Genomic DNA, 25878 nt, shown 5'->3' with positions numbered 1-25878 from the left:
CATAACTGCTGACTTTCAGGATATTTCCTCATTTGAATGTGAAGTTATAGATGTTTAGTATTCACACTAAACATGGATACATAAATAAAAGAGATTTGAGATTAAAATTTAAGTAAACTACTTTGACTTAATGCTTAAAATTATTTTTGATTTTTAATTAAAATATTAAGTAATGTTATTAAATATGTTTGATCTATTTAATAACTTAAATTAAATTACTAATTCATATTGAATCATATTAAGGAGATGTTTGATAAAATATATTTAATCTATTTAAGTTGACTTTAAGTTAAATTATATTTAAATTGTTGATTTAAAATTTATTACTTAATTCTTATTTTAAGTATTAAAGTTGTTTGATAAAATTAACTTAAAAGTTTTTTTAAATTATCAAATTGATATATTTATTTTTATAAATTTTAATTAAGATAAAGGAAGTCGAGTAATAGTAGCGATCATAGAATAGTAAAGGAGGTCGTGGAGCAGTAAAGGAAATCGTGAAAATAATTAAGACAAATGAGGGTAAAATACCTTATACCCCTTATTTGCATAATGTCTATATATAGGATTAATTTGTGTCAAGCCGATCATCGTTTATAATTAATTTCTACATATCTTAAAACTATATATATTGGTACGCAAATTAAATAGTTATTTTTATACATCTTAATCGCAGATTGCATAAGTAAATCCCCAAGCAGAGACGTGGCCATAGAATTAAATAAACGCATGCAATTTGTGTGATTGATATCCATGCATATCTTAATAAAAAATCTTTGAGAAATTTATTTTAAATAATAAATTATTTTAAAGGGACAAAAAAACGACTTGTGAAGTTCTTAGTCAATCTAGTCTGTCTTCAGTCTTCTTCGGAAAATGAATGCCTACGTAAGCACTGACGTTGGCATCATTTAATTGAAAATTCTAAGATAACACAACCAGAAGACAATAAAGACTCTCAGCACCATCGCTTTTCCTTCCATCTAAAATCAGATCGAATATATCCAGTACCTCAACTTCCGTGTGTTGCAGCCATGGCCAACAGTGACCAAATAGTTCTGTTAGATTTCTTTCCAAGCGTTTTTGGGATTAGGGTAAGACTTGCCTTGGCAGCCAAGGGGATCGAGTATGACGGAAAGGAAGAAGACTTGATTGGAGGTAAAAGCTCTCTGCTCTTGAAGATGAATCCAGTTCATAAAAAGATTCCCGTTTTGATTCACAACGGTAAGCCCATATGCGAGTCCTTGATAATAGTTGAATACATAGATGAGGTTTGGAAGGATAGATGTCCTCTGCTGCCATCTGATCCTTACCAAAAAGCAAAAGCAAAGTTCTGGGCTGACTTCATAGACAAAATGGTGCTTAATTAACTCATTTCTCCTTTTCTTGCCCCTTGATTTTCATAATTCCATTCCTTTTAATTGCCAATAAATATACTTGTTTAATTTGCTGTACTAGTTCAGATGAATAAGAACATTAACTTTTAAAATTTGATTCAGGTTTACCCATGCAGTAAGAAGCTGTGGACAGCCAAAGGAGAAGAGCAGGAGGCTAGCAAGAAGGAATTCCTAGATAGGATTAAACTATTGGAAGGAGAGCTTAAATCCTATCCTTACTTTGGTGGTGAGAGCTTGGGGTTTCTGGACATTGCTTTTCTCCCATTGTACTCCAGGTTCTACACATTTGAGGCTTTTGGGAACTTCAGCATAGAGGCCGAGTGTCCCAAATTGGTGGCATGGGGTAAGAGGTGTATGGAGGAGGAGTTCGTGTCCAGATCTCTTCCTCACCAACATAAGATCTATGATTTGGTGGTGGAGTTCACGAAGAACGTTGGGATATAGATCACATATCATATACCTAGCAAATATCATGTTTGGTAAGACTCACTATCAATTAGTGTATTTTTATGTTTTGGAGTACTGTGCATCATCCTAAAGACGACAATGCATCCTGTCAGATCAACCTAGCGAGCTCCTATGAATAAGAAGAATGCATCATGCATCAAGTCTGGGCCTCACGCGCATGGCCCTACTTTGTCTCTGTAATCACATGAGTGGTATTATGAAAGGCAACTATATATTTTGCTACCTCATGATTTAAACATAAACATATGGGGAGCAAAACGACAAGTATAGGCTGTACACACTATGGTTCACACTTCATGGTTATTGATTCCTTTCAAGATAAAACATTATGAACTCCAATATAGTCCTTATTGAAGTACTTTTGTGACCCTTTTTCTTGAAGCAAAGTTCCCACCATATGCATCGTGGTGGCACATTTTCAAGACATTTTTTTTATCTCCTCCTCAGGGATGTATCGCGTGATTATCTAATTTCGACAATACTTATAAAGATAAGGATTGTCCCAAATGTAGTATTCCACCTTTGATAGAAAAAATTTCTTGTCTTCCCTCTTCCAATATAAAGGCATTTGCCCTATAGCGAGAAACGTTACTATATGTGCATATCATTGAGCGTTTTCCTTTACCTGCCAAAGCATCTTTAGGAAATTCATCATTAATTTGCTCATCTTCCTTAAATTCTGCGATAATCCTAGATAGGTGATTAGCCTCCTATTCTTCACACCTTTCTTACATTTGATTTCGAAATTAAACTTCCATAGGAAAGAAAAAAAAATGCATCTTATGAGTCTTGATTTCACATCCTTCTTCCCTGAAAAATGAAAGCGGAGTAGTCATTGAAAACTATTACGATAGTGCCTAAAAGATAAGATCTGAACAGGTCCAGGGCATATACTTCAACAAGAAGTTCCTTCTCATTAGTGATGTGATTCCTATAAGCTTCATTTAACATTTTACTAATATGGGTTACCACATACGGTTTTCCTTCTTCTCTCTATCAATGAATAGCTCAAATAGCAAGGTATTAATGTTGCTCATAAGCTCAAAAGGTAACCATAGAACGATTTTTAGTAATCTTTTGACCATCTGAATTATGCCTTTTTTGATAGAAGTGCACATAAAGGGTGAGAAATCTTTGAAAAAACTTTAATATTAAACCTTCTATAGAACCTTGCATCACCAAACAAATAAATGCATCCAAACATGCACTTAGTTTTTTCTTTTTTCTATTTCTTTTTTTTGACAAGTAAATAAAATATGCAGATACTACACAGATATAAACAAAGTATACACAAAATAAATTGTAAACAAGAGCCATTACAAAAAATTTCCATCTACCAACACCACATACTATAAGAGAAAAAAAACTTGTTAAGACATTCGCATGTGCTTGAAAATCCTAGATTCTCAACACTCGCCTGCATGCTAAGTATTGACTCTTGTGCACCAATAAATTAGTTGCACCAACAAACTAATCTTGCAAATGATTATGGTTATTCATTAATAACAACAGCATACACCATTAAACTTGACTCAATACCCATTTGACTTTACTCAATACTTCAAACCATAAAGTTGGTTGGACTTATAAAAAAAAAGTATAAATTTGGTTGGAAAGAAATTGATTTCTTCAGAAAAAACTGTAAAAATTAAGCGTTCAGACGATTGCCCAAAATCATCCAAAAGAGACAAATCACAAAAAGGGCATAACATTATCAAAATTAGGAGAATCTAGAATAGAGCTGTGTTTGTTTTTGCAGAACTGAATTTGATTTGGAATAGTAATATAATTTGTAAATACTACTCTCACTAGCGATTTTATTTGTGGATTCATTGTATATATAAATGGAATAATGTGGGCATAATGGGTTGTATTGTATTGTAAGTTTCAAACAACTATTAGTATCCTACTGAAGAATTCACATAACATTAGCCACAGAAAGATGCTAGACCTATCCTACTTCCTATAAAACCTCAAACCTAGAAATTTCAAGCAAAACCCTTTCTGAATGATCCCCACGAAGTCCACAACTGTTACATAATTCTGGGTTTTCCAATAATATTTTCTAAATTATACTTGGGGCATAAACTTTAGCATAACCATTCCCAGCCTCATAAGCATACATACAACTTCCTTTTGCTTCTAAAAACTACATTATCGTCCATCTTTTGAAATATTTTCTAGGGTTTCATTTAAAAATTAACGGGAAGATTTCTTCCTTTCAATAGAGAGAAAAGTAATTTCAGACTGCTAACCAAAGATGCCGTTCGTTTCAATTTCAGAAATATAAAAATGCATAAAGAATCAAACAAAGCAAGCAAACAAACAAATAAAGCTTCAATAAAGGGAAATAAACAAAAACTGCTCGTAGAGAACACACCAGTGACCTTACTCCATGCGCCTGGTTATAAAGAATAGTAGGGGGTTTATGCTCGCTTCTTCTTCGGCCAGAATTTTATACAAGATTAACCCTAACCCAAATCTAGCGTTGTGGTCTGGTTAAGTTGGGCTTAATCTATATTTGGGCTGGCCTTAACCTCGGCCCAACTGGAATGGATCTGGTCTGGAAGGGTGGGGGCATAAGATTTGAATTTTGTAAAGCCGATTTTTTTTTTTTTTTTTTTTGTGGTTTTTTTTCTTTTTTATAAATACATATTGAAACACCCTTTTCTGAAATTAGGTCTCAAAACATATTAGAAATGCGCTAAAAAAAATGGAAAACGTGAAAAAACATAAAAAAATTTGATATCTTCAAAATTTGTTGAGGGTAAAAATAATTTCTAAAAAATTGAAAATTAAAAAGAAAATAAAACCATATAAATGATCTTGGAATCCATAATATAAAAGGAATATGAATATTACAAATATAAAAATATTATCAAATTAAATATTTATTTTATAAGTAATAAATACATATTTTGTTTATTATTAAACTATATAAGCTATTACAAGAATATATATAGGCATGTTAAAATATTTTATTATACTGTATATATATAAGGAAAAAGGGTAATATATATGAAGGAAAAAAAAGTTTTAGGTTACCACTTGGATTGTCCAAGAATTTAGATTGGTTGTTTTCTTATTTCAAATTGTGAATGAAACTACCAATACGAGAACCACTTTGTTTTTCATAGCACAACACAAGAGCTTTGCTACTCATTTTCACGAAGAAAAAAAAGTTCAAGAGAACAAAAAATTATTAAAGAGAGGACTTTTGTTTCAGAAAGAAAAATTTTGTTCTTTATAATTTTTTTTCTAAGAGCTTTTTTTTAATGACAATTTTTGAATAGTTTTAAGCTCCTAGAATGGTTTTATTTTTTCTAAAAGGACTTTTGTGACCCTTTTCCTTGAAGCAAAGTTCCCACCATATGCATCGTGGTGGCACATTAAAATCACATTAAATTATAAATTAAATATAATTTTTTTTTATAACGTGACGATAAAATGTTTATCATCCTTAAGATTTCTCAAAAATATTCAATACATGGCTTCCACTTATGATTGTATAAAATTTATTTTTTTGTTAATAGTATTATAAAACTATAATAAAAAATAAAAAATATAGTGTTTGAGTAGACTTTTTATCATTTTGTTTATATATTTCTACTTTATTTCCAATTTACTTTTTCTAATTTAGATATTTTGGAGTTTGTATGGGTGTTAAAATCTCACAAGTATTATGCTTTTAGCATAACATTCAATTATTAGAATTAGGTCATTGTATCTTAGCATAATTCCTATAAGATTTCTTTTAATGTCATCTATTTTTCTTTTTTTAAATCAAAAAATATGATGACACTAGAGACAAGTTTCTTCCAAGAAATGGGTTCATTATTCAATATCGTATTCATCGTATAGTTAAAAGACTACATAACCCTTCAAATCATACTATTATCGATACATTTCAAAAGTTACTATATCATCAATGTGACATTTTTCTTTATTTTTAAGTGGTATTTTGTGTGATGAAGAAGTGGCCTTAGAGGATGAAAAGGTAATGGTAGAAAATAGCTTATGGTCGCGAATAGACCAACAACCTATAACCAATGATAATAGACATCAGAGTTTTAAGACATTATAATTACAAGGATGTTGACTACGTGATGGCTTAGTTATTGGAAATTCATAACATATGACATGTCTAGTAAATCATCATCATATGAGGGTTTTTGAAATCTCAAGAATTATAACATTTGTTCTTTGTATTGCTTCTTGATGATGTAAATTAACTTAGTTGTTAATTTGACTTTTATATGTTTTTTTAATCAATTTTTAAGGATTATTTATTTTATAATTAAAGTTTAATTTCTTTTCAATCGTTTTACTTTGTCTATTGTTTTTTTCTAAATTTATGTGATTTTCATTTGCCTCTTACATTTTTTTTTTTTTTGACAAAATATAAAAGAATTAATTTTAATGATGTGCATTTTCCCAGTACTCTTAAAAACCCTACTAAAAATATGTAAAATATGTTTTGAGTATTTAATTGATTTCAAGAGGCACTAGAGCACCGAAATGCTTAAGGGTTTTTTCTTGAATTTTGATTTCTTGGCTTATTTGAGTTTTTTTTTCTCTTCAAGTAAATCAATTTATACCTAGTAAAATCATTATTCACCAACAACCTCAATCATACCTAGTTGATACTCCTGCGTATGGATTATGGATTATCGATGAGACAATCTCTCAAAATTTTACACAATTATTTGATTAAAATGGTCATTGAAAACTCAATTCTATAAATCTAACTCTTTATCATTTTTTTTATCACCTTTCGACAAAAATATCCTCATTCTTTTTCTTTTTTTCTTAAAAATAGTTCTTTATATATATATATGTATATATAATTATATGTAAATACTTGATATATTTAACTGTATTTATGTCAAAAATAAGATATGTCAAAGCACAATCCATCGTTACTTCACGTGGCCTCTTGATTAAATGTTTTTATCTTTTAACTATCACCCTTCCAAACTTTTTATTTTTATTTTCATATTCTTCAATTCTACTTTAAATATGTAATATCCCAAGAGTCCACTATGCCTCCAAATTTCCATCAGAAACCATATGTGAAAAACAGCCAGCACATTTAAATTGTACCTGTCACATAATTGTATTCATCATTTTATTTATTTTTATTAATTTTAAACATCCTTATAAAGAAACCAGCGCTTTATCCACTATACAAATATCAATCCTTCCTATTATATTCTTATGCTTCGTATTGTACATTTCACCTAACATTTTAAATCAATGTCACACATCAAATTAATTTTAATTAAATTTCTCTATCAAAATAAATTTTCCAATTTATAATATATTCAAATATACACTTATACCTCACAATTAATTTTTATTTTTAAATTTTTTTTTAACAATATAAAACGCATGTTAATTAAGCCTACATCCATATAGTAAAACCAATTTTTTCTGTAATTAAATTCAAATTAGTTGAACACCAACACCTTCAAGAATAAATTTAAAATGTCATCATTTTTAGCTGTGTTAATCTTAGAGATATATTTTGTTTCACAAGCCAACCAACAAATCAGAGTGGCGCAGCGGAAGCGTGGTGGGCCCATAACCCACAGGTCCCAGGATCGAAACCTGGCTCTGATATGTAAGAGAAAGGCTTCCGGCATGCTACCTTTTTCCTGTACGTTTTTTGGTTCTTCTATTCTACTAATTAATTGGCCTACTTAATGGAAAATTAATGTCTATTCCACAGAGGCTAGTTAAATTTTCTTTGGAAGGTTAATTAATGATTTATAAAAAATTACATGTTTGAGAGTCTAAGAACAAGCATAGTATGAATCAAAGTTTTTAAATGTGAAAGTACGATGTGTTTTTGTTCCCATGAGGTGTAAACTAGCCTCGAAGAATTGAGATATAGGCCTTTTGAGACCTTAATTTTTATAATTAATAAGTATGTAAAAATATAAAAAAGTAAAAATAAAATATAAAAACTAAAAACCTCCGTAACAAGTTAATTTAAGTAAGAAATACCATTCAAATAGTTCCACACTCGGACAAAAAACCATTATAAGTCATAAAAGAAAACCATCATAAGTGAAATATATATATAACTAAAATGTATCAATTTAAATCATCCTCTTCGATATTGTCATCATTCTCATTCAATGTATCTATGGTAGAAAAGCTTGCACCATAAAATCCCCCCTTGACAATTAATTCTCCATCTTCATTAATTAGTGCCAATTTCACCTCATTTTATTTGCTTTTGCTTCCAATTTGACTTAGCATAAAGTAAAAAGTATGTGTAAAAAATCACAACATATGATTAAATTTAATAAAGTTTATAACTCTACTTTTTTAAAACTTACTTGCAAAATCATCATATTTTCTTTTGATGCTTGAAGAACCAATGTTGATCGATGGTGCTTGAATCTCCTCTCCTTTATTGATGGCACAAATCTAATAGCATCATTATTAAATAATTCATCATCTTCAAGCCAAAATGCATCACATGGGAGGAGGGGATTTTTTTTTTCCTCTACAATCGATTCATCATCCGAATCAATCTCCTTCCCTAATATTGGATCAACATTTTATCCTTTGTGGACTCTACTCTCTCAATCTAGTGTTGTACCTCACATACACTTAAGTATTTAACCTCTTATGTTGAAGGTTTTTTTTTTTTTTGTATGAATCTACCAATGAAAAAAAAAATCCATATGTTAAGATTAAAATATCCAAATATTAAATTTTAAATATCCAAGTTAGCTAACATTTAAGTCGAATGTATATACTTAAAATTAGAAGTATTACTGATTAAAAAGTACTCCAATTTCTCTCACATCCCGAAGCACTACAAGTAAGGCTAAGAACTCGAATAGCAAATTTTTGCAACTTCGGTGTTGAGCCCTAAAATGTATCCAACACCAACTTGTAGGACTTCGTAATTTTTGAGAATCAATTGCAACAGGACTTCCAATCTAAACAAGTCTAACTGAATGTTAGCCGTTAAACATTCATTCTAATCCAACATCTTATCCATGCATTCAAATAACCCTTTCTTCACTTCATCCACATTAAATAACTTGTCTTCATAGTGCAATTAAAGGTTAAGATAATAACTCGCTGCATGTAAAGGTCGATGAAGTTGTGGGTCCATCTTGTATCCACTTTTCTCCAAATTGGCCTATATTTTTTCTGAATGGCCCCATAATTAAATGCAATCTTCTCCTTAGTCAAATCCATCAACTCATAAATATAACCCATGATTGATATCTCCTCTAAATCAACCTCTCTCAAAACAATAATCAATGGGATAGTGGTCTTTATACAAAATGCAACATGAGACAAAAAATTTAGATCAAATAACACAGTACTTTGAGCTTTTACACCTTCTATCTTTTTTGTCTAACTACTAGAACACTATTTCTCAGAGGAGAACATTACTATCAAAACTTGTTTTTACTTATAAAGACTTTGGAAAGTGAGAAATGTTGTAACAAACCTTGTAATTGTTGAATAAATAAGTTCATGATTTTGTTGTAAATATTCTCATCAAACTAAGAACCCAAGTATATCCATAGATGAACTTCACCACTTGCCTAATTGGTGAAAGTGTATTAGCATGAACCTTTAGCTTTCCAATGTCCTTTAACATCAAATCAATGCAATGAGTAGCACAAAGAGTTCAATACAATTTTTTTCTCTTTTCCATGAGCCTCATTCTATCATTCACATAGTTAGAAGCATTATTAGTGATTCCTTGCACAACATTCTCATCTCCAATTTCTTCAACCACCTTAGCAAGATATTTGAATATCAATTGTCCATTTTTAATTGTGTCAAATGCATCAATTGATTTTTAAAACCATGTGCTAATTGGATCATTCACAAGAAAATTTATGAGACACCTACTCTTTTCATCTATCCAACTATCTAACATAATGGAACATTCATATTGTTTCCACTCTTTTTTGTGTTATTCCATCATGATAATTTTGTCATTCATTTCTTGTTTAAGAATCTATGTTCTCAATTCATACATAGATGAAGGCTTAAACCCAAGCTTAAAGTTTGCAATAGCGTCAATTAAAGGAACCCAATATGGATCACTTACTGCATTGAATGAGAAACTCTTTTGAGTGCATAAAACGACCAATTTACTGTATTCAAAGTACTTTGTTTAGGTTCTAAAATGGTGAACTTATCCATGGGTCCCCTAGGAATAGGTTGCGCACTCCCACTCCCATTTCCACTTCCACTCCCAATTGTTTTACAAAATGAACTTTCAATCATTAGATTTAGGCCCATGCTAATTTCTTCAAGCAATTCATTTTTTTTTTGTTCTCTAAAATCATTTAATGCCTTTTTGCATTCCAATCTTGCATCTCACTAACTTTGGTACATGGGCTCATACCATGATGAGTTTTGATCAACTGATGCTTAAGTCTATTTACCCCTCTCGAACATCTTCGATTACAAAATTTGCATCTTATATATTTATCTCCAAGAACTTCAATAACATACTTCCATACAAAATCTTTTCTTGAAACTTTCGATTCCGAGAGACTCATATTTAAAATAATAATAATGATAATTCAATTATATAAAGAATTTTAAATAAATTACATAATTATTTTAGAACATAAAAGAATAAAATTTCAATTCTAAAATTTTCAAAATTAAATATTAGCACTGTTAAGTATTAATAATTTCATATAAATATTAGTTTTTTCCCAACGGGACAAAGATTTACCAATTAAAAAAAATTAATATAAATATATAAACCAAATAATACATATAATTTTATTTTATTTTTCATTATAGAAAAAAAATGTGAAATGTGAGGAAGTGAAACAAAATTTTGGGGAAAAAAAAAACATGAAATGTGAGAAAGTGACACCAAATTCTGGTAAGTGGAGGTTACCACAACTGTGTAGTGGAGGTATTGTAGTTGTGCAGTGGAGGTACTATAGCACTATAGCTATGCAGTTGAGTTACTATAGCTCTTTAGCTATATATGTAGTGGATGTATTATAGCCATGCAGTGGAGTTTCATATGACTGTGCAAAAAGTTTTTTAGTCAAGTCAAAAAACAAAGTGATGGTTGACCCGAAGCAATAAAAAACTTGAAAAAACATATTCTCAATTTTCTAAAAAAAAAAAAAGCTAGTCATGGAGTTGTGAACTAAGGAAAAAATGAAAAAAAAAAAAAATAGAAAGAAGAATGGAGAAAAAGAAGAGGGCATACCTAAGATAGAGTCATAAAGAAGGTGTCAACTACCATCAGAGTGAGATGGTGCACCACCAGACTAAATTTGCCACGAAATCTGTGTGGTATGGGTTTCACGTAGCTAGGTTTAGGGTCTTTCTTCAAGTTTCTTCTCTATTATCAGTTCTCTCTTTATGGGATCTCTATTCTTAGTTTTCTTTCTACGGGATTTTTGAATTTACATCCATAAAGACCCACAAAAGCACATACCTCATTTGTTGACCCGTAAAAAGCGCGCCAAAGTGCCCCTCTACCATGCCTTAATGCGAAAGGCATATGCCTTTTTGGACTCTCATTTTTTTTTTCAATGCCTCAAGGTGTTTTTTCTAAGGGTCTCCAAAAAGCCCGTGGCCAGGCCCAGGCCCGACCCGGCCCAGCGGGCTAAAGCCCGGCCCGAGCCCATTTCTGGATGGGCCGGGCCATGGGCTCCAATTTAGGGCTGGCCCGCTCGTAGGCCCATAGGCCCGCCACTTAAAAAATATATATATATATATATATATATATATATATATATAAATAGTCAAGAAATAGAAAATGCTACATTAATAAAAATATTCATTGCTAACTATTTTATTCATTGAATGTATACGTTACATTTGAAAATGTGGGAAAAGTTTACATCACTACAAAATAAATACATCCCAACTAGGTTGACACCTACTTATTTGTCAATCATTTGTACTTTTCAACCACAAAAATAAAAATAAAAATATGACATACATTTAGTAAAATATTATAATCATTATCTTTTGGCGGTGATGGCGAACTATCACAAATCCATGAAGATCTTGATGATTTTAGTTTTTCCATATCGACAAGCATATTTTCTTCTTGAATAGAATCAAATATCCTTTTATCTGCTATTGCCCAGTCTTTCACACATATATTTGCTTCAATAGAATCCGGCGCTAAGCTGCATCGTTTATCACTAACTACTCTTCCACCTGCACTAAAAGCAGCTTCTGATGCAACTGTACTCACAGGAACTGTTAGTACATCACGAGCAATGATAGAAAGTATAGGATATTTGTGTTGTTGTGATTTCCACCATATTAAATATCAAAATCTTCATTATCTTCAAATGAAATTAAATCAATATTAAGATATCTATCTAAATTAGTTGTGTTGTTTGGAGAACTATTTGTTGTCTTCTTTCGACTTTGTAACATTTCTAGAGCTCCTTTATAAAAAGATGAAGAACTTGTAGATGTAGGTGGTAATTTAATAGAACTAATATCATCACCATATTTTTCTTTATAATAGTTATATAAATTATATAATAATGAATTTATTTCATTTTTAATTTCTTCAATTTTTATTTGGTCATTAAAATAAATAATTGTTAACCATTCATCCAAAGCTTCAAATTTCAATCTAGGGTCCACAATTAAACCAAGATAAAAAATTAAAGGTATTTCTCCCCAATATTTTCTAAATTTTTCTATCATTGCAAATATTGCATCATTAAATATATCCAAATTTAAATATTTTTGAAGTACAATAAAAATATTAGTTATTTGCATGACAACTCGGTTTGAAGATGGATAATATACACCACAAAAATTTTTTTGTTGAAGTATCAAATACTTCAAAAAGATCTCTTAAAAGATCTGCAATATGCCAATCATAATCATTTAATACATCAATATCTGCTTCACAATCATTGTTAATTAATTGTATTTCATATAGTTCTACTACTTTTCTATATTTTGTAATAGTTTGTAAAAGTTTATAAGTGGAATTCCATCTAGTGGGCATATCCAAATTTATATTTCTTTTTTTCATATTTAACATTTTGCAACAATAAAAAAATAATTCATGTTTTGCTTGAGAACTATTAAGACCCGCAGCAATGTCTCTAATTTTTGATAATGTATCATCAACGTGTTTTAATCCATCTTTTACAATTAAATTTAAAATATGTGCACAACAACGCACATGAAATATTTTACATTGATCTTCTTTTATTTGCCAACATCGTTTTAATCTAGATACTGCTGCATCATTATTAGAAGCATTATCTAATGTTATTGTAAATATTTTATCACGAATGCCAAAATCTATAATTTCTTCATTTATTAAAGATGATATATTTTTGCCATTATGTGGAGCATTTATTATTTTAAATGAAATAATTCTTTTATTTAATTTCCATTCATTATCAATATAATGTGCAGTTATACATAAAAAACCACTATGAGTTAAAGATGTCCAAATATCAGATGTTAAACAAATTCTTCCTTCAAAATTTGCAAAATTTTTTTTAAAATTTTCTTTTTGTGTTTCAAAATTTTTTATAAGAATTCTTTTAACTGTATTTCCAGAGCAACCTTGAAACCGAGGATTAACAGCTCGTTGCATTGTTCCCGTAAAATCATGAGTTTCCATGAAATTGAAAGGTTGTTATGCTCTTATTATATAACCAATCATTTCTTCACGACAATAAGATTCATCATAAGAAAATGTTTTTAAATTTTCACTTTCATCTTTACCTGATTGTATATAATTTCTAATATCTACATTATTTTTAGTTTTACAATTTTCATGATGCCTTTTTAAATGACTTGTACCTGCATTTGAGCCACCACTAAGAAGTTTGTTACAAATTTTACATTTTGCTTTTATTTCTTTTTTATTATTTTCTAAATTTATTTCTATTCTATAAAAAAATTCCATATATTTGAAGTAAATTTTTTGCTATCACATGCATTAGATGAAGAACAAGAACCACTTGCCATAATTATAATTATTGATAAAATATTTTGCTAAAAATAATAAATGTAAAATTAAAATGTAACAAATAAATAAAAGTAAAGGTGAAGTATGTTACTAAATTGGAGAACCGAAGCAGAAATTCCTTCAAATTTGAACTCTTTGAACCACCAATGCTTGTTTTTCACCACCAATAATATTGAATAATTTGAGACAAAATGCAATAATCGGGAATATTGTGGAATGGGAGAGAGCTTAAGAGTTGAGAGAATAGAAAAAAATTGAGGGTATTTAATATTTATAGGGATTTAAATATTAGGATTTAATTTTTTTTTTTTTTTTAATCAAGACCGTTCAACGGTCATAATATTGAATTGAGTGGCAAGCATGTTCAACGGTCATGTGACCGTTGAACAGCCAGCTCACTTTTATTTTTTTTCAAAAATCATACAAAATTTCTAATATATATATAACTAATGCAAAATAGTTACACAAAAGAGGGCTAGCTCAGTTGGTGGCTAGCTCCCTTATGGATCCATAAGGGAAGGGGTTCGAATCCCCTTCCCTTCAAAACTGAAAACTATTTTAATTTTTACCCAAGCCCACCCAACTCCCGCCCAGCTTAAGGGCCCACAGGCTGGGCCACGGGCCTTAGATATACCAAGGGCCCGGCCCGTTGACCAGTCAACGGGCTCAGTGGCCCGCCCCGAGTTGGGCCATGGGCCTTACTCCTCCGGGCTGGGTAGCCCAGCCCGGCCCGTTGGAGACCCTTGGTTTTTTCCATGCCTCGCCTTGAAGCACGCTTCAAGGTGTGCCTAAAAAATGCCTTTGAAAACTTTGGTTTGAATCATTTATATCAAGCAATTCCTTATATTTAGTATCTTCAAATTAGTTTTAATTCCAAAATTCGATTAGAGGTTTTTTTGGTCTTGAATCAATCTTAGATGTTTTCATTCCAAAAAGCAACTAGATATTTCCTTTTTATTTTATATTTTATTTATCTCTGAATTTTAAAGACAAAAATCATAATAGATTGCTTGGATAAACTTGGGAGATATATGAGGACTGTTTAAAATATTAATCTAATTCATTAACAAATTACATTTATTTAATGATTTTAAAAATACTATGAAGATGAAATGATTATATCTAGCTAAATCTATTGGATATGAAATGATAAAAAACGTATTGAATATTATCAATTTATTTGTTTAGTTTGACAATTTTGCTCTATGATCACCTGTTTCAAACTACTTCAGCATCACAACGACTTATACATGATATGTTGGGTTGAAAACACTAAAATTAAGGCTCAAGTAAGTAGATTTTAGGTTTCAATTTTGGACAAGATAATGAGATAATGAAATACACATTTTAATTTTTAAGTGAGCTTGAAAGGTGAGCAATGGACACTTGAAAGAAGCTAAGAGCATTCAAGCATAGCTACCTTCAAAAGAAGAAATGAGGTTGGACACTTGAATGTCCAATAGGGAATGCTTAAGTGCTCTAAAGAACTCGAGTGCCACCCTGAAGATCATTCAAGCATCCCATACTTTGGGTCCTTATCTATTTTTTAATATGAATAAATTCAACTTTCTTTTTTTTTGTGAAAAAAAATAAAACATTTTCCTTATTTAACATGACTAAAGAGTTGGGGTTTTGGTATAAAAACAATTTGGAAAACTTATTTTAAGATAGCCTTAAAAAATTTTAAGAGCATTATTATTCTGTCACAATTTTTCATTGAGTGAATAAGATTTTTGAGATGACTACTCCAAACCATGACTTTCAAATAGATAAGGGAAGTTATAAACAAATTGTCAACCTGAAGGAAGGCACATGCAATTGTAATAAATGAAAATCATTTGGCATCCCTTGTTCATGTTGGCTTACTATATATTTATGTTGATGCAAGGATTGATAGTTGATGGTTCATTTAGATATACTATAGTATGGATGGATATGCAAGTTGTTAATTATGCTTCAAGCTCATTTCATATCAATCATGTTGGTTAGAGCCTGATTTTCCTATTCTTTATCCAAAATTAACACTCTTATGGGAGAAGGGGTGGCCAAAGTCATCAAGGATAAGAAATTAAATCTCAACCTTCAATGTGGAATATGTAAATAATAGAGGCAGAATCACTCACAAATGTCCTACTATAGTCGAAGGAAGATCCTCCAACAATATTGAGTGAATGACTTTTAGTATATTTTTATTTCATTTTATCAATTTGTGATGAGATGTTTTATAGACATTTTTATTATTTGACATTTGTTTGGAAATAAGTATGTTATTTATGATAGTTATGCTTTTTTTTTTTTAAATAAAATTTAATCTAACAAGTTTTTATTTTATTTTAATTAACTAACTAATACATCAAACACAATTAATTAAAGATAGTTACTTTAATTAATTACTTGTTATGTTATTTATGATAGTTATAAGTTGTTATGCAAGTGTTATTACACATACTTTTCTTATGGATCTAAGCTCAGCTAATACTTTTGTTCAACATAGGCAAGAAACATAGATTATTTTAGTATGGATTGGATTTGATTAAGGAAATCTCCAATGCCGATTTCAAGAGACAATCTTCCATCTCACTAGTGCATTAGATAACCATATCATTCCACTTCTCTAGCAACTTGGATTCTATGGTGCTATTAGATTACGATTTATTTCACTAGATTGACACTTAGCACCACATCTATGGAGAGATGACGACCTAAGACTCATACATTCCATTCGCCTTAGGGTTACTAGACCTACTAGTGATGAAGTTGTATTCACTAATAGTACACATAGAGATAGGAGCTAACTTTGTTGTGATTTGCTCAAAGTCATTCCTAAAAATAGAGATATAGATGGGTTAGCAACTTTACCTTAGTTGGTTATTAGAGAGCTTTCCTACATCAGATGCTTGATTTGGTGTGACATTATTGCAGGGTTTGTATATTGCAACTCATTGGTGGATTTATTTTCCTACACAAGTTGAATCATAGGTCCATTTGATGTTTTTACTAATTTTAGAGAACTTTTAGGTTCTGGTACCTACAATTAGGGTAATGCTTACTTTGTTTGGCTATATACCCTAACTATAGGTATCAACAACCAAAAAGTCCTCCAAAAGCGATTTACTCATCATCCTACAATTATGGGCATAGAATAGATTCCTTTTTATTATGCCTCAATAATTATATTCAATACCACATGATAGATAATTGTCACTACCTCTATTAGTTATTATTTTATATCTACTAGACCAACACATTACATGTTAAGATTTGTAAAAATCACATATATTAACTTTGATTTTTTTTTCCATTTATAGTTGGATAGGTGATTTTTGCACCAACACTCATGTACTATCCTAGTATAGGTGCTAGTTGGATCGACTCATGTTAGATAAAAAGGAATGATATTTAATTAATCTTTTTGACAATTTTTTATTTTTTTGTATTGAATTTAAAATTTTCCCATAAATTTTTGTTTACTCTTTCAATGTAGATTATTTGGCAACCATCAATAGATGATGTCATGATTTGTCATGATTATACTCCCTTAGTATTTCACTATTGGTACTACTATATGGCATACCATCTCCCCCGTTATTTATTTCCACATTTTAGAGTGGTATAGACTAGATAGAGTATTACAACACTTTGAGATGGGTTAGGGGATTCCTGAATGTTATGATATAGAGTCCAACTTACATTGATATAATCTAAAGGGGGGACAAGATGTTACCTAGATGAATTAGAAACAAGACTACATCAGAGATGAGAAGCTCGATATGATTACGTTGTTATTAGTTAAGTAGACTTGGATTTGTGTGAATATCATGGCCCATATATGGTCATTTATCATTTTATTACATGTTCATTTCTTACTCCAACCAAATCATTTTATGAGCTAATAGTAAAAGAAAAATTCTTATTTGTTTTGGTTTAATCTTTGTTCATTTTAATAAATACTTAACTTTATCTTCTTTAGATTTATACTAGCACCTTATAACATATATACCATATGGTGCATGCAACTACTCCTCCATCCACCTATCATGATATTCACTAATTATACACCTTTTCATTAGTAGTTATAGATGAGATGGATCAACTACAAGGATCATCCATTATAGTTATGATACACTTACAACCTTGAGCTACAAGGGTGAAGATGAGGGAAGAGATGGTAGGGTAGAGACAAGGGGAGCTATGGTACAAACAAGGTGAGGTAGAGCCTTCCAAACAGGTCATAATATATACATACCCTCATCATATACATTGCATGCAAACATTCCTCATGGTCAGTCATCATTGACTCGATTAAAGCTTTCATTTTGTGAGAAGGGTGTAACCCAATTACATGTCATCCCATTATCTCAAGAAAATTCCACCATGCATTGTTAAGTACCTTCTATTACACCTACATTTTCAGAGTTACAATCTAACATCGATGAGTCATACACTCTTTTGTAACACCTTTGATTGTTTCACCACCATAGCCATCATTATATCATATATTTAGTGATGAATATGCAAGTATGGGTCATTCTTATAGTTCATGAAAGAGAGTGAGAACATGATTAGAGATATGGATGTGGACGAGATGAGGATATCGGAAAAAATATTAGGGTACTTCTAATCCATTAGAGTTAGAGACTAAAAGAAATTTTTATGTCTAGTCTTGATATAATGGAATAACCTGGAAGGTGGATGAATAGGTTGTCTTTGAATTAAACCCAAATTAATATTTTATTACCTATTCTAGGTTTGTTCCTTTATATTAATACTTTAATATTTTATTACCTATTTTAAGTTTATCCCTTTATATTAATACTTTAGATAGAGAGAAAATCTCATGCAAATATAAATAAAATCAATCACACAAAATGAACGCAAGATATAACGTGGAAAAACCAACTAACAACTTTCTAGATGTAAAAAGCCGTGGATGGTCTCTTGATTGTTAAATAATCCACTAAATATGAGAAAATGGTACATAGTTTTACTTTATTGAATAAACTTACTTCCTATGGTCATATACCATTAGCACCAACACTCTTTTTTCACGTTTTGAATACAACACTTCCCTATGCTCCTTAGTGGATTCCTTAAGGCCCTTATCAAATTTTTGTGATAAGATTTTTTACCTTTGTTGTAGTTGAAAGGTACTCTCAAGAAAGATCTTGAAAGTTTGAGAGTTGGAGGATCAAGCTTTTAATGAATGACTATGCACTCTTGGGGTTTGTAAAAGTCCACACACAGCTTTAAAATAGAATATCTCTATTAATATTTTTAAAACTCTTTATAGAATTATGGAGAATTTCCTAATTCTAGAATATTCTAAAGATTCTTTCTAGAATCAAATAACAATTTAGAGATAATTACAATTTTAAAACTTACTAAAAAATATTTCAAAAATTCTTTTTAGAATCAAATACAAATTTAAAGATAAGCATAATTTTAAAACTGGTCAAAAACAATTTTTGAAATTAAAAATATATTGGAAATCAAATCAAGAAATAGAAAGTATTATCTTCTTAATTTCTTGTATTAGCCATTCCAAAGGTTTACCAACCATAAATACATGCTTAACTTAAATTTTACAACTTTGAATACCCAAATCCAAATTTAATGAAGTTTGAAGTTGCCTTAAAACGAGTAAGACCCAAGGAAGTAAGTTGCATCTAATTAAAGAAAGGAACAAACTTGCCAACTAAATAAAATACCCTAATGATCTCTCTCTTTGGCAATTTTGTGATACCAAGATACAATGAGGTTCCCCATAACTCTCATAAAGCCTCACTGAACCTAATCGTAATCCTAGTCTAAATCACTTCTTATGTAGTGATGTCAATTTCTTATAGTCCACACACACTTAAACAATTAATGTGTGAAAAGCATAGTGTAGCAAAATAGAAAAATAATATAATCAATAAACTTAATGAACCTTTTTACTCTCCTTTTTTGTCACAAAAATGATAAATATCATAAATTTAAGAATGATAAAACAATCATATAGGAATAAACCGCCAAATATCTAAATTAAATCCAATAGAGAGAAAACAAAGTTTCAAAAGATAATTTAAATAATTAAAAAATATTTTCTCTTTCTAATATGTCAAGGAAACCATAACTCTATGAAACTTTAAATCTTATTAACTCCACTTCCTAAGATATATTCTATCATTACAAAGAAAGTTCAAATTCCAAAATCCAAAAAAAAAAGATTGAAAACTTTAAATACCTCTTGGAATACCTAATCACTCTTAGAATTATAATTTGCAGAAAATTAGCCCTCCAAAATAAGAAATGAGGCTGGACACTTGGATCTTCAATAGGGGATGGGAATCCTCAAATGCCTTAGGGCACTCAAATGCCACCTTGGAGATTGTTCAAGCATCCCATACCTTCTGTCCTAATTTTTTTTCTTAATATTAAAAAGTCAATTTTTTTAGATTCCTTATTTAACATGACTAAAGAGATAGGGTTTTGGTATAAACAAATTGAACAACTTATTTTAAGAGATTCTTAAAAATCTTGAGAACATTATTATTCTATCACAATTTTTCATCAAGTGAATGAGATTTTTGAGATGACTACTCTAACCCATTGGTTTCAAATGGATAAGGGAAGTAATAAACAAATTGTCAACCTCAAAGAAGGCATAGACAATTATAATAATAATTTTTCTACAATTAAATTTATACGGTGAACTCAATTCTTTTGTAATTAAATTCAAATTAGTTCAACACCTAACACCTAACACCTTCAAGAATAGATTTCAAGTGTTAGAATTTTTATCGTGTCAAATACGTGAATATATTTGTTTCAAATGCCAACCAAGAAATCAGAGTGGTGCAGCAGAATAGTGGTGGGCCTATAACCCACAGGTCCTAGGATCGAAACCTGGCTTTGATATATAAGAGAAAGGCTTCCAATGTGGTTCATTTTTTCATCTTAATTAATAAAGATTAATAAAAGGCTTTTGTGAATATATTCAAGAAAACAAAATAATTTAAATTAAGAATATATTCAAGCAATTCCTTATATTTTGTATCTTTAAATCAGTTTCAATTCCAAAATTTGATTGGAGGTGTTTTTTGGCCTTGAATCAATCTTAGATGTTCTCATTCCAAAAAGCAACCATATATTTCCTTTGTTTTTTCTTTATCCTTGAACTTTAAAGACAAATATAATAATAGATTGCCCGACTTGGGAGATATATGAGGATCGTTTAAAATAGACTGCTCGAAGTCTTCCACTTGATGACTTTAACCTTAATCTGAATACACTTCTGATGGGGATGGAAGAGAAGGTGAAGGTTATGCTCTCTCTCTCTCTCTCTCTAGAGGTGGAAGATGGTTCTCTAGAAAAAAGTTGTGAAAACCCTAACCCTAAGGGGTATTTATAGGGTTTCCCACTAAGCTTGAGTGACTTGAACCCACTAAGGGCTTGAGTCATTTAATCTAGCCCAAAATGGTACCTAATTGATTAATCAACCTAATAAGGTTTATCAATTAATCAATTAGCCCAATCCAAAGACTTTGATCACGTACCCCTATGCAACCTTGCGTAATTACCAAAATACCCTTATGCACAGAAGTGAATCTAGAGTCAATCCGACCCTCATAACCTATGCCAACAAAATATATGAGCTTAGAGCAAGGACAAGTGGGATCCATAGGAGTATTGACTCCCTTAGAATCCAATTCTAAAGTTGATTTAACATCCCACTATAGAGAATCAATTGAACTCCAACATCCTATGTAAATAACAATGAGAAACCATTTGCTCAGGTCCATGACCTCCTATCCATAGTGTTCAGTTTCACTATGAACTTGTGTCTGTAGTTTAATAAGGTAAAAACTATTAGCCCTTTAAGACTATCTATACTATCCTTGAGTTACAAATCCTCTTATTGTGTGTTCAACTAACATGTCTTAACTTTCAAAGAGCCTATGTCAAACTCCACTTAAGGAACTATTATGACTATAATTTCCCTAAACACACCTTTTTAGGATCACCAAAGGGGACATACTGTCTTAATCTCAAAAGATATCATGGTGCCTCTATTGAAAACTGCCTATTGCCACTGACTTCCATTAATGCTAACCTAATCCTTAGGGAATCAGCTTATGATCTCACTTGTAGGTTAAAGTCACTGCTAACTTCAACACAAACTCAATATTCTCTCAAGGTTGAGAGACAACACAATGAAGCAACTTAGTAAGGTCATGACTACATGATAGCATTAAGTTACGGAGGTGGTGGCGTCTCTGAATGGATTCATCACATTTTTAAGAGGCAAAAGACGGCTTGGTCGGCTACGGCAATGTTTCCACGCATTTTTTGATAAAACTGTAAGGCCTCCTCACTACAACCATTTTGAGTGTGTCCTGAAATTGAAATTTCAAATGTGCTTTGTCCCTTTAGCAATTCTTGAACCATTCGGAAGACCATAATGAGTCAAACCATTCCCAATAACATCATCAGGATAACTCAACTTTGCCATACCCGTGTTCATGCATTCCTGCGGATCAATTTTCAACTCCATGCCTTTTAGCACTTTCATCTGGTAACAACATTCGCATTCTTTTCATCAATCTCTTAAGAATAAAGGAGTGATTGGAATTGACTCATCATGGACAGGGTCTTCGCCATCACCAAGTTTTCTTTGAAATCACCCATTGGGAGAAGATTTCTGAAAGGTATTCAGTGGATTACTTCACAAGCATCGTGATTAGAGACTAGCTCTTGTTAGGGGAATATAGGCGGACTCCAACTAATTCCTTGTGCTTTGAACATACAGAACATATAGACATCTCATGATCCTCCAAGCATACTGCTTAGAACAAATGCTTACATCCCACATCTTGATGACCCACTAGTTAGTTTGCATCATTAGGCTCCGAATAAAACTGTAAATATGTAGCAGCTCCCTTGCAGGATACAAATAATTCTCCACTAGACTTACAGATCTTTAGCAGTAAATTGAAACACGTGGCCTTTTTCCTCAAGCATACCAAAGCACAAATCAGACATTTAGAGCAAACCCCAAAGATGTGACCTAGAAACAAAATAAGGATTTAGATACCAAATACAGAGGTGAACGACCCCAAATAGAGTACGTTCGAAATGACAAACAAACAAACAAAAGACTCAATATGTGGGAACCCATTTCATGTTGAAATCAATGGGCTTCATGGTCGGTGGCATAACTCGAACCATATCCAGATTTATCTTTGAGTGAATGCCAAGAGAAGATGACAAAGAAAACAAAGCAATAATATACCCAAGTAACAAATGAAAGCCAGAAACGACCAGATAAATGCATGAGGAGTGATATAATAAGAAATATGAATAGGAAATCCACAGTGCTCAGAGTGATATAATAAGAAGGATGAATAGGAAATCCACAGTGCTCGTACCTGGAAGTCTCTTCCCCATGGAAGATGTGCTCATCTTCAAGCACTCTTCTTTCCTCCGTCACCAGCCAAAGCCCCCCCGTGTCTCCCTCTGCAGCCTGTCCAAATGGCCCTCTTCCAGTCTTGTGTGCTGTGGAGATGCTCCTCCCTTAGCTTTTTCCTCTCGTTTCCCTCCTGCCCAAGCCTTCTCCTCACCAAAAACCAAAAACCCCTCTGATCTCTTCCCCTCCTCCTCTCCTCATGGTTTCTGATATTATTCTTTATGATCATGCCTGCTATGGCGGAGTGGAGGCCTTCCTTTTTCATGGCACGACTGCCTTTTTTGTGGAGACTCAAAAGGTCTCCTCTAGATGGTCCCAAATCTACCCGTTTCCAAAACTGTCTCTGCCTCTTGTGTTTTCCCATATATACATATACATGCGGCCTGTGGAACCCTTTCTTTCCAAAATCAATCTGTGAATCCTCTCAAAACTTTCCTTGAAAAATCTGCTGTAGAAAAATCGTTTCTCGGGTGTGTGAATTATGTCCCTTTTCCTCTTTCTATACAGCCGTGGTGTATCAGAATTTCCATGGTTTGCCTTCTTCCCTTTCTGACTGAATTCTGTCCTTTTTCATGCATCGGAAATCCTCCAAAACAATCCATATGAATATCCTTCCTTCATGGTGCGTGAACCGTGTCCTTCTATTTGATACATTTATTCTTATCTATATTTTTAGCTTATTCTCTTCTTCATATTTGTTCAATTATCATTTTGAACACATCATTTGAATTCTATTTCTAATACCATCAGATTAGTAATGGACTTCCATCGATTTCACCTTAGGATTTTGAAATTTGAGAATTAGATCTCTATGGGATGACTTAGTTCCTATACCAGCTATTAGTTCTTTTTTATAAATCCATTTTTGGTTTGGAGAATTACAGAATCCAACCAGCTAAGAATCAAAATCAATAAAATTGAGGCTTGGTTGTAGAATTTGCTTTGTAAAGAGATATCACATCCAAAAAAAAAAAAACACAAAAAAACAAGCACTCACATAAACCAAAGTTCAAGAAGAACCCGCATTGTTAGCATATAAATGAGAAAGGAAAGGAAAAAAAATATATATTATATCTTGATATCAAAGCTAGTAACCTGATGAGTGAATTGAGAAAATATGTTTATGGAATGTTATAAATCAAAAAATGGTCATGCTATTTTTGGAAATATATCTGAAATTCTTGAAAATGACAAAATCTCGATTTTTCTTTGAACAGTTAAAAACATCAATATATTTCAAGTGTCTACATGCATGTGACACATGAAAAACAATTTATTAAGTTATGGGATAATTCTAAGAAAAAGGCTATAATAGTTATAAGAAAAATTAAAGTCTCTCAATAGGAGATTAATATGAAAAATTGATTGTTAATGTGCCCATGACAGGAAAAAAAAAGTTTCTATTTAACATTCAAAATGATGTTGTAAAATGACTTAGATCTTGTGTCCTTGATCCCTTTTTGATTTGGAATATAAGATTAGACATCTTAAATTTGGAGGATTTTATTTGTTGCCAGAAAAAAAAAATGGTGATAGATCGATCTATCACCTACATCAATTATGTGAAGGATGCTTATTTGGAAAGCATACTCGTAAAAGTTTGTCAAAGGAAGTAATTATAATAAATTAAGAAGAAGCCTATATAACTCTTTCATATGCATGTATGCCCAGAAAAATCATAGGATTCATTGGAATTGACTTATATTGAAAAGTAAGAAAAAAACCTAAAGAATTTTATATTGAGGCAACTAATTATGTGGTTTATTTGTTAAATTTTTCTTATGGAAGTGTGTCAAATAAAACTACAAGAAGCAATTGATGGAAGAATGTCGGGTATTTCACATTTTGAGAATGGCTGGAAATATTTTATTTACTCGTGATGGATAAAAAATGACTAAAACTATATGAGAAGAGTAGAAATATATTTTAATAAAACTACAAAATTTATAAGTTGTACAATCTAAGAGATGAAACATTATCCTTTTTAATATAGATGAAACATGAGATTGAGGTAGCAATGAGACAAACTATGATACTCCTTCCTTCTTTGAAAAAGAAGAATTAGAGAAAAAAGAAAAGATTACAAAGGCTCATCACTCTATATCCAATATCACCCCAATAAAAGGTCATCACATAGTCTTCAAGAATATAATATCAAAATGATCAAACTCTCTCATGGTTCTATTTCCTCAAAATTTTAGCCAATAGGTTACTAAGGACCATGTGCATAAAAGATTGATGATTATATTGTTAAAGAATCTAGCATTCCATAATCAAAGCAAGCACAATGGTATTATAATTCTTTTTATTAGAGAGTGCATTATAAAAAACTTAAGTGCAATTGAAATTTACAAAGTCGCATGATCAAATTTTTTATATTTTTACAAAGTCTTTCTTGTTTAGGGATTTATGAAGGCTAAGGATGCTATTTTAAGTTACAAATCAAGTTTAAAGATGCATATTGGAAAGTAAACAAGTTTTAGGAAATTTCCAATTAAAATTTGGATTTTCTTTTATTTTTAAAAGTCAATTAAATTTATTTTTTTATTTTTTTAAGTTGAATGGTAGATTTTAGT

General features: G+C 31.1%; 1 protein-coding gene and 1 non-coding gene across 3 annotated transcripts; both read left to right on the top strand.

Annotated features, from left to right (window-relative positions):
- The first annotated feature begins 927 nt into the window (after positions 1-927).
- LOC100254975 (probable glutathione S-transferase parA) lies at positions 928-2223 on the top strand. Of its 2 annotated transcripts, XM_019216905.2 has the most exons (3): positions 928-1358; positions 1500-1876; positions 1958-2223. In XM_019216905.2, the coding sequence occupies exons 1-2, from the start codon at positions 1035-1037 to the stop codon at positions 1839-1841; spliced, it is 666 nt and encodes a 221-aa protein (XP_019072450.1). In that variant the 5' UTR covers positions 928-1034; the 3' UTR covers positions 1842-1876; positions 1958-2223. The 2 variants fall into 2 exon arrangements, with proteins under 2 accessions (XP_019072450.1, XP_002276792.1); XM_002276756.5 differs by having other exon boundaries at positions 1500-2223.
- Positions 2224-7415: 5192 nt separating this feature from the next.
- Positions 7416-7487, top strand: TRNAM-CAU (transfer RNA methionine (anticodon CAU)). Its single transcript has one exon. It is a non-coding gene; the product is annotated as a tRNA-Met (tRNA).
- The last annotated feature ends 18391 nt before the right edge of the window (positions 7488-25878 follow it).

The sequence above is a fragment of the Vitis vinifera genome, chromosome 19, assembly GCF_030704535.1.
Source record: "Vitis vinifera cultivar Pinot Noir 40024 chromosome 19, ASM3070453v1".
Classification (NCBI taxonomy): Eukaryota; Viridiplantae; Streptophyta; class Magnoliopsida; order Vitales; family Vitaceae; genus Vitis; species Vitis vinifera.
Note: the sequence above shows the minus strand (reverse complement) of the source record. Positions and strands in the feature narration are given on the sequence as shown.

Bases quoted from the DNA above. Each gene is read 5' to 3' on its own strand.
- LOC100254975 (XM_019216905.2), top strand. From the start codon at position 1,035: ATGGCCAACAGTGACCAAATAGTTCTGTTAGATTTCTTTCCAAGCGTT. The intron at 1,359-1,499 runs GTGCTTAATTAA...AATTTGATTCAG, and splicing joins CTGACTTCATAGACAAAATG to GTTTACCCATGCAGTAAGAA.